This window comes from Lampris incognitus, chromosome 5 (assembly GCF_029633865.1).
Source record: "Lampris incognitus isolate fLamInc1 chromosome 5, fLamInc1.hap2, whole genome shotgun sequence".
Lineage (NCBI taxonomy): Eukaryota > Metazoa > Chordata > Actinopteri > Lampriformes > Lampridae > Lampris > Lampris incognitus.
Genome location: NC_079215.1, coordinates 68,060,140 through 68,071,252, shown reverse-complemented (window position 1 = coordinate 68,071,252; position 11,113 = coordinate 68,060,140). Strand labels below are relative to the sequence as shown.

The following is an 11,113-nucleotide window of genomic DNA, read 5'->3' as shown; positions in this document are numbered from 1 at the left end:
AGACAGATGCAGGTTTCCACTGGAAGAGTCTAACTGGCTTGGAGAAGATCAAAACCTGCTTTCTGTCACTTTAAAACAAAGACCTACTCAGACAAACAGTTCATTCCTGTCGTCTCTCTCGGCATGTGTTGGCACCTCTTCTTCTGTCGCTGGATCACAAAACTACCCAAACTACTGCGCACACATCAACACATCCAGTCCACTATCATGACGTCACAAACTACTGCGCACACATCCAGTCCACTATCATGACGTCACAAACTACTGCCAACACATCCAGTCCACCTTCATGACGTCACAAACTACTGCGCACACATCAACACATCCAGTCCACTATCATGACGTCACAAACTACTGCCAACACATCCAGTCCACTATCATGACGTCACAAACTACTGCCAACACATCCAGTCCACCTTCATGACGTCACAAACTACTGCGCACACATCAACACATCCGGTCCACTATCATGACGTCACAAACTACTGCGCACACATCAACACATCCAGTCCACTATCATGACGTCACAAACTACTGCAAACACATCCAGTCCACTATCATGACATCACAAACTACTGCCAACACATCCAGTCCACTATCATGATGTCACAAACTACTGCGCACACATCCAGTCCCCTATCATGACATCACAAACTACTGCCAACACATCCAGTCCCCTATCATGACGTCACAAACTACTGCGCACACATCAACACATCCAGTCCCCTATCATGACGTCACAAACTACTGCCAACACATCCAGTCCACTATCATGACGTCACAAACTACTGCGCACACATCAACACATCCAGTCCACTATCATGACGTCACAAACTACTGCAAACACATCCAGTCCACTATCATGACGTCACAAACTACTGCAAACACATCCAGTCCACTATCATGACGTCACAAACTACTGCCAACACATCCAGTCCACTATCATGACGTCACAAACTACTGCAAACACATCCAGTCCACTATCATGACGTCACAAACTACTGCAAACACATCCAGTCCACTATCATGACGTCACAAACTACTGCAAACACATCCAGTCCACTATCATGACGTCACAAACTACTGCAAACACATCAACACATCCAGTCCACTATCATGACGTCACAAACTACTGCGCACACATCAACACATGCAGTCCACTATCATGACGTCACAAACTACTGCGCACACATCAACACATCCAGTCCACTATCATGACGTCACAAACTACTGCAAACACATCCAGTCCACTATCATGACGTCACAAACTACTGCAAACACATCAACACACCCAGTCCACTATCATGACGACACAAACTACTGCCAACACATCAACACATCCAGTCCACTATCATGACGTCACAAACTACTGCCAGCACATCAACACATCCAGTCCACTATCATGACGTCACAAACTACTGCGCACACATCAACACATCCAGTCCACTATCATGACGTCACAAACTACTGCGCACACATCAACACATCCAGTCCACTATCATGATGTAACAAACTACTGCCAACACATCAACACACCCCAGCCACCATTGTGACGTCACTTACCTGTCACACCCAACTCACTGCTGACAGTCACACAGCTGATGAGTTTGTGTGTATGTGTGTGTGTATGTATGTATGTGTGTGTGTGAGAGTGAGTGTATGTGTGTGTGTGTGTGTGTGTGCGTGCACGCAGTTTGATATATAAAACATCAATGAGACTGAAAACAGCCTGCCTGGTGTTTAGTATCAACCAATCAGAAGAGCCAAGCAGAGCAGCTCAGAACAGAACGAGAGCCAGAGCAACAGACAGAGACAGAGCAAGAGACTCACAGACACACAGACAGAGCTAGGTAGTGAGAGACAGACAGACAGAGAGAGGTAGAGAGAGACAGACAGACAGAGAGAGGTAGAGAGAGACAGACAGACAAAGGTAGAGAGAGACAGATGGACAGACACACACAGAGAGGTAGAGACAGACAGAGAGAGGTAGAGAGAGACAGACAGATAGAGGTAGAGAGAGACAGATAGACAGACAGACAGACAGACAGAGGGAGGTAGAGAGAGATAGACAGAGGCAGAGAGAGACAGATAGACAGACAGACAGACAGACAGAGGGAGGTAGAGAGAGATAGACAGAGGCAGAGAGAGACAGATAGACAGACAGACAGAGAGACAGAGAGGTAGAGAGAGACAGAGAGAGGTAGAGAGAGACAGATAGACAGAGAGGTAGAGCGATAGATAGACAGACAGACAGACAGAGCTACTAGGTAGAGAGAGACAGACAGACAGAGGTAGAGACAGACAGACAGACAGACAGACAGAGGTAGAGACACAGACAGACAGACAGAGGTAGAGACAGACAGACAGACAGACAGACAGACAGACAGACAGACAGACAGACAGAGGTAGAGAGACAGACAGACAGAGGTAGAGAGACAGACAGACAGACAGAGGTAGAGACAGACAGACAGACAGACAGACAGAGGTAGAGAGACAGACAGACAGACAGACAGAGGTAGAGACAGACAGACAGAGGTAGAGAGACAGACAGAGGTAGACAGACAGACAGACAGAGGTAGAGACAGACAGACAGACAGAGGTAGAGAGAGACAGGCAGACAGACAGAGGTAGACAGACAGACAGACAGACAGACAGACAGACAGACAGAGGTAGAGAGACCGACAGACAGACAGAGGTAGAGACAGACAGACAGAGGTAGAGAGAGAGACAGACAGACAGAGGTAGAGACAGACAGACAGACAGACAGACAGACAGACAGACAGATAGACAGATAGACAGATAGACGGAGGTAGAGAGAGCGACAGCTTCATGATAGAGTAGAATAAGATGTGTCAGGAGTAAAGAACAATAGTAGAGTAGAGAACAACAGTAGAGTAGAGAACAATATTAGAGAACAGCAGAGTAGAGAACAATAGTAGAGTAGAGAACAATAGTAGAGAACAGCAGAGTAGAGAACAATAGTAGAGTAGAGAACAATAGTAGAGTAGAGAACAATATTAGAGAACAACAGCAGAGTAGAGAACAATAGTAGAGTAGAGAACAATAGTAGAGTAGAGAACTATATTAGAGAACAACAGTAGGGTAGAGAACAACAGTAGAGTAGAGAACAATATTAGAGAACAACAGTAGAGTAGAGAACAATAGCAGAGTAGAGAACAGCTCAGTGGATGCACACAAGAAAATTCCTGCTCGTGACCTGATGACAGACACGTTTATAGTCCTACTCACGACCTGATGACAGACACGTTTATATTCCTACTCGTGACCTGATGACAGACATGTTGATATTCCTGCTCATGACCTGATGACAGACATTTATATTCCTGCTCGTGACCTGATGACAGACATGTTTATATTCCTGCTCGTGACCTGATGACAGACATGTTTATATTCCTGCTCGTGACCTGATGACAGACACGTTTATATTCCTTCTCGTGACCTGATGACAGACACGTTTATATTCCTTCTCGTTACCTGATGACAGACACGTTTATATTCCTTCTCGTGACCTGATGACAGACACGTTTATATTCCTGCTCGTGACCTGATGACAGACATGTTTATATTCCTGCTCGTGACCTGATGACAGACATGTTTATATTCCTACTCGTGACCTGATGACAGATATGTTTATATTCCTGCTCGTGACCTGATGACAGACACGTTTATATTCCTGCTCGTGACCTGATGACAGACACGTTAATATTCCTACTCGTGACCTGATGACAGACACGTTTATGTTCCTACTCGTGACCTGATGACAGACATGTTCATATTCCTGCTCGTGACCTGATGACAGACACGTTTATATTCCTGCTCGTGACCTGATGACAGACATGTTTATATTCCTACTCCTGACCTGATCACAGACACGTTTATATTCCTACTCGTGACCTGATGACAGACATGTTTATATTCCTGCTCGTGACCTGATGACAGACATGTTTATAATTCTACTCCTGACCTGATGACAGACATGTTTATATTCCTGCTCATGACCTGATGACAGACACGTCTATATTCCTACTCGTGACCTGATCACAGACATGTTTATATTTCTACTCCTGACCTGATCACAGACACGTTTATATTCCTACTCGTGACCTGATGACAGACATGTTTATATTCCTGCTCGTGACCTGATGACAGACACGTCAATATTCCTACTCGTGACCTGATCACAGACATGTTTATATTTCTACTCCTGACCTGATCACAGACACGTTTATATTCCTACTCGTGACCTGATGACAGACATGTTTATATTCCTGCTCGTGACCTGATGACAGACACGTTTATAGTCCTGCTCGTGACCTGATGACAGACACGTTTATATTCCTGCTCGTGACCTGATGACAGACACGTTTATATTCCTGATCGTGACCTGATGACAGACACGTTTATATTCCTGCTCGTGACCTGATGACAGACACGTTTATAGTCCTTCTCGTGACCTGATGACAGACACGTTTATATTCCTGCTCGTGACCTGATGACAGACACGTTTATAGTCCTGCTCGTGACCTGATGACAGACATGTTTCTATTCCTGCTCGTGACCTGATGACAGACACGTTTATATTCCTGCTCGTGACCTGATGACAGACACGTTTATATTCCTTCTCGTGACCTGATGACAGACATGTTTCTATTCCTGCTCGTGACCTGATGACAGACACGTTTATATTCCTGCTCGTGACCTGATGACAGACACGTTTATATTCCTTCTCGTGACCTGATGACAGACATGTTTATATTCCTGCTCGTGACCTGATGACAGACATGTTTAAATTCCTGCTCGTGACCTGATGACAGACACGTTTATATTCCTACTCGTGACCTGATGACAGACACGTTTATATTCCTGCTCGTGACCTGATGACAGACACGTTTATATTCCTACTCGTGACCTGATGACAGACATGTTTATATTCCTGCTCGTGACCTGATGACAGACACGTTTATATTCCTGGTCGTGACCTGATGACAGACACGTTTATATTCCTACTCGTGAACTGATGACAGACACGTTTATATTCCTACTCGTGACCTGATGACAGACATGTTTATATTCCTACTCGTGAACTGATGACAGACATGTTTATATTCCTGCTCGTGACCTGATGACAGACATGTTTATATTCCTGCTCGCGACCTGATGACAGACATGTTTATATTCCTGATCGTGACCTGATGACAGACACGTTTATATTCCTACTCGTGAACTGATGACAGACACGTTTATATTCCTACTCGCGACCTGATGACAGACATGTTTAAATTCCTGCTCGTGACCTGATGACAGACACGTTTAAATTCCTGCTCGTGACCTGATGACAGACACGTTTATATTCCTGCTCGTGACCTGATGACAGACATGTTTATATTCCTGCTCGTGACCTGATGACAGACACGTTTATATTCCTGCTCGTGACCTGATGACAGACATGTTTATATTCCTGCTCGCGACCTGATGACAGACATGTTTATATTCCTGCTCGCGACCTGATGACAGACATGTTTATATTCCTGATCGTGACCTGATGACAGACACGTTTATATTCCTACTCGTGAACTGATGACAGACACGTTTATATTCCTACTCGCGACCTGATGACAGACATGTTTATATTCCTGCTCGTGACCTGATGACAGACACGTTTATATTCCTACTCGCGACCTGATGACAGACATGTTTATATTCCTGCTCGTGACCTGATGACAGACATGTTTAAATTCCTGCTCGTGACCTGATGACAGACACGTTTATATTCCTGCTCGTGACCTGATGACAGACACGTTTATATTCCTGCTCGTGACCTGATGACAGACACGTTTATATTCCTGCTCGTGACCTGATGACAGACACGTTTATATTCCTGCTCGTGACCTGATGACAGACACGTTTATATTCCTGCTCGTGACCTGATGACAGACACGTTTATATTCCTGCTCGTGACCTGATGACAGACATGTTTATATTCCTGCTCGTGACCTGATGACAGACACGTTTATATTCCTGCTCGTGACCTGATGACAGACACGTTTATATTCCTACTCGTGACCTGATGACAGACATGTTTATATTCCTGCTCGTGACCTGATGACAGACACGTTTATGTTCCTGCTCGTGACCTGATGACAGACATGTTTATATTCCTGCTCGTGACCTGATGACAGACATGTTTATATTCCTGCTCGCGACCTGATGACAGACATGTTTATATTCCTGCTCGTGACCTGATGACAGACATGTTTATATTCCTGATCGTGACCTGATGACAGACACGTTTATATTCCTACTCGTGAACTGATGACAGACACGTTTATATTCCTACTCGCGACCTGATGACAGACATGTTTATATTCCTGCTCGTGACCTGATGACAGACATGTTTAAATTCCTGCTCGTGACCTGATGACAGACACGTTTATATTCCTGCTCGTGACCTGATGACAGACACGTTTATATTCCTGCTCGTGACCTGATGACAGACATGTTTATATTCCAGCTCGTGACCTGATGACAGACATGTTTATATTCCTGCTCGTGACCTGATGACAGACACGTTTATATTCCTGCTCGTGACCTGATGACAGACACGTTTATATTCCTGCTCGTGACCTGATGACAGACATGTTTATATTCCTGCTCGTGACCTGATGACAGACACGTTTATATTCCTGCTCGTGACCTGATGACAGACATGTTTATATTCCTGCTCGTGACCTGTGTATATTAAACGTTAATCTACTGATATTCTGGAGCACAGTTAAATCACTGCATTGTTTGCATTGGCTGGTGTTTTGAGGCAATGCAGCTGCATTCATTTCTGTCTCCAAACAAAGTGTTTCTTGTGACTTCCTGCACCCTGCACCCTCCCTGCTGTGACCCAGTTTGACCCAAAGCTCCTCATGACTGAAGAGGACTGATTTACACGAAAGGTCAAATCAATAAAAAGACAAAAACTCCCCCATGGATTCACCTGTTTGGTATGGCCAATGGAGAAGGCTGCTACTCCCCAGACCGTTTACACTGACCTGATCGTTGTCTAAATGTTAGCAGTCAAACCAGCAGTTACTTCAGCTGTGGTGCAGCTGTGGTGCAGCTGTGGTGCAGGCGTAACACAGATCAGAATGACACGTTATAAACTTGTTGAAATTCGGAAAAATCCATCCATTATCCAAGCCACTTATCCCAAGCGGGGGTCGCGGGATGTTGCAGCCCCAGCAGTCATTGGGTGGCAGGCGGGGAGAAACCCTGGATAGGCCACCAGTCCATCAGAGGGCCGACACACACACATTCACACCTAGGGACAATTTAGTACGGCCGAGTCACCTGACCTCCATGTCTTTGGACTGTGGGAGGAAACCGGGGCACCTGGAGGAAACCCATGCAGACACGGGGAGAACATGCAAACTCCACACAGAGGACGACCCCCAAGGTTGGACTACCCCAGGGCTCGAACCCAGGACCTTCTCGCTGTAAGGCAATTGCGCTAACTACTGCGCCACCGTGCCGGCAAAATATATTAAACTATTGTTCTTTATATATTGAGTTTCTCTTGTGCTTCCCATCATTCACTTAGCACCTCCTAGTGGTGACGGTTGTGGTCAAGTGCATTACGGAGTAACATCTCTGTCCCTTCTTCACATGACGGCAACAGAGTTGGTATGTTGTTCTACAGAGCCACTCCAGATATGGCTAAAACGTGTTACAAAAGTGCTAAAAGTGCAGTCCAGTTACAGCAATCGATGTAGAAATGGCTGAAGTTGAGCTGACACTTTAAGGCCACAACATCTATCTGTTCATTTGGATTTTGCCAGAGTTGAGTTGTGACAGGCAGTACAGTGGCGCAGTGGTTAGCATGGTCGCCTCACAGCAAGAAGATTGTGGGTTCGAGCCCCGGGGTTGTCCAACCTTGGGGGTCGTCCCGGGTCGTCCTCTGTGTGGAGTTTGCATGTTCTCCCCCCCGTGTCTGCGTGGGTTTCCTCCGGGTGCTCCAGTTTCCTCTCACAGTCCAAAGCCATGTAGGTCAGGTGAATCAGCCGTACTAAATTGTCCTAGGTGTGAATGTGTGTGTGTGTGTTGGCCCTGTGATGGCCTGGCGGCCTGTCCAGGGTGTCTCCCCGCCTGCCGTCCAATGACTGCTGGGATAGGCTGCAGCATCCCCACGACCCTGAGAGCAGGCTAAGCGGTTTGGATAATGGATGGATGGATGAGTTGTGACAGAAATAAATGGGCCTCCAGCGGCTTCCCTGAATTCAGAAGATTGGCGTGGTTTCTTCACAGTATAGCCAGAACAAGGTGTCGTGACCCTGATCCCATTGTAACCTCCTTGTTCTGGCCTTACTTTGAAGAAACCACACCAATCTTCTGAATTCAGGGTAGCTGCTGCAGGCCAATTTATTTCTGTCACAACTCAACTCTGGTAAAATCCACATGTTGTGGTCTTAAAGTGTCAGCTCAACTCCAGCCATTTCTACATCGATTGCCGTAACTGGATTGCACTTTTAGCAATTTTATAACACTTTTTAGCCATATTTGGAGTGAGCACTATAGAACAACATACCAACAGAGATGTTACTCCGTAATGCACTTGACCACAACCGTCACCACTAGGAGGTGCTAAGTGAATGATGCCAGGTTTGAATATGAAGAGCACAAGAGAAACTCAATATATAAAGAATAATAATTTAATAGATTTTGCCGAACTTCAACAAGTTTATAACATGTAATTCTTACCTCTGTTACAGTGGGTGCCACTGGAAACTGCAAAGGCCAAATTTCTACAGCATCAGTGGAGGTATCAGCTTGTGACAGCATGGAGCACCGAAGGCTGGAACTAAAACTGTCTGGAACCAATTGGAGCGTGAAACTTTTCTGGATCTTCACAACACTTCGAATTTATCACATTGTTTTTAAACGTGACTGTGTCTGAACCTCTTACATGGAAAATAGGATTTGGACTTACAAGATCTCATCGTTGTCAAACTCAAGGACTCCGTGAGTGTCCTCAAAGTCTTCACCCCCTCCTTTGGCTGTCCCCTCGATAGTCTTGTACGGCACGACCACCATGCCTCGAGCCCCAGAGGTTCGGATAACCTTCACCTCCATCACACCGACATTCTCGCTCACGGTCATTACAGGCTCCTCAAATGTAAAGATCCCGGCATGATCATCATCAAAGATGGTGACCACAGCTGTGCAGGGCAGGCCGAGACCGGCTATAGTGTCCAGGTGGTTGGCCTCATTATTCTGGGTGCTGGTGCTTTCAGAGATAACCCTCACCTTGCTGAGGTGAACTAGGAAGTGTTCATCCTCCTCGAAGATGTCATCATCAATGATGTCGATCTTGATCTCCTTCTCTGTCTCGCCGGGTTTAAACACAACGGTGCCTTCAGTAAACTGGTAATCAGACCCAGCGTTGGCCGTGCCGTCTTCTGTCCGGTATTCCACAGAGACAGTGCTTGTTAAATCCCCGCCGCGCCGCACCACGTTTAGCACCACTGACCCACAGTTCTCCAGGCACTGGTAAGTAGCCGGATCAAAGAAGATCTTGGAAGAGAAATTCTTCTCCGAGACTTCAGAGCAAACGTCGTGCTGGAAGGCTCTCTTGGCTTGGTCAGCCGCGTGCTTCTTCAAGACGTTCCCTGCTCCAGTCATTATCCGGGTTGCCTGACACCGGTAGAAAGCCCGGCTCTTCTGCTGCTGGGTCAGAACTTGGTAATTGGCAATCTCGATCAGCTGCTCCATCTCCTTCTCTGGATGTTTTTGCTTCAGCTCCTTCAAGATTCGGGCCATCTCCCTCCTGCTTTGTTCCTCCTCCAGCTCCTTCTCCTCCAAGCCCATGTCTCTGTCTACAAGATCCTCACCATGGAAGTTCAGCGCCCTGCCGTCCATTTCGATGTCAACTTTGGAAGGAAGCTGCAGCTCTCCCTCCGTCTCAATGATAATTCCCTTCCGCTTGCCAGCTCGGTAGCGCTTGTGCATGTACTTGTAGAAAAGGAGCCTGCGGTCTGCCACATAGGCGAATCCCACACACAACGGGAAGAATAAGAGAGTTAGGAGCCCCTCCCAAACTTCCACGATGCCTGGGGAGAAGACAGCTAGGATCAGGTACAGCCATGTGTAAGCGAAGATACTCCAGGTGGCGGTGACGAAAAACACCCTCAGGTGCTTGACCTTCCTGTGCTCGCCGTCTGGGATGACCGACACGCACAGGCCGATGATGACGAACATGTTGAAGGCAGCGCTCCCCACGATGGTGTTGGGGCCGAGTTCTCCAGCATTAAATTGATGACCGCACACCTCCACCACAGACAGGAGGATTTCTGGAGCAGAGGAACCCAGCGCCATGAGAGTCAGGTTAGACACTGTCTCATTCCAGACACGCACAGTCGTGGTGATCTTCTCACCATTGGGCTTCTTGATTGTGATTTGTCTTTCCTGGGAGGTGATGACCTCGATGGAGGCCATGAAACGGTCAGCGATGATCGAGACACCCAGGAACATGTAGGCCAGTCCAACAAAGTAAATAGTTGCTCTGGCCAAGCGGTCCACGAAGGTGGGGTTCACCGGTTTCCATATGGGCAGGATGACGCCCTCTATACAGTCAGAGCTTCCCCCACACTTGGTGTGGTTGCTCAGCGTGCCATTTGAGCCACTGTTCAGAGTGGAGCCTCCCGCGGCAGCAGACAGGTTTTCGGAGGTGAGGATGATGAAGAGGAGGAGCAGCTGAGCGGTGAAAGACAGCGAGGACGTTCTAGTCGGGTCCATATTCCCACGTCAGCTCCCTTAAACCTGGAAATGACAGAGAGGAGCGCTTAATGCACTGCATGAGTTCACATGTATGCGTGTTATTCTCAATCTGGATCTATGTGGGAGTACATGTATCTATGAACACACACTAAAAGTCTCGAAGCATAATCAATAATTGAGGTAAGGAAATCCATAGAGTTGAATCAGTTCATCTGGACACTATGTTTAGTGGGAGAAACGTTTCATCACTCATGTAAGGGACTTCGTCAGTCTCAGTGACTGCAGGTATCCCTCAACATTATAAACAGCACAGTGGCATAACGACTGAAAC

At 46.7% G+C, this 11,113-nt stretch overlaps 1 protein-coding gene across 17 annotated transcripts in view; it reads right to left on the bottom strand.

Annotated features, from left to right (window-relative positions):
* Positions 1 to 10,800, bottom strand: part of slc8a1a (solute carrier family 8 member 1a) — a 45,938-nt gene extending 35,138 nt beyond the window's left edge. For 16 of the 17 annotated variants that reach the window (XM_056279848.1, XM_056279861.1, XM_056279853.1 and 13 more), the window contains exon 1: positions 8,996 to 10,551. In XM_056279848.1, coding sequence (XP_056135823.1) covers positions 8,996 to 10,536 — 1,541 coding nt within the window. In that variant the 5' untranslated portion in view covers positions 10,537 to 10,551. Of the gene's footprint in view, positions 1 to 8,995 lie in introns of all 17 variants that reach the window. The other variant, XM_056279844.1, reaches the window with a different exon arrangement.
* Between the last annotated feature and the right edge of the window lie 313 nt (positions 10,801 to 11,113).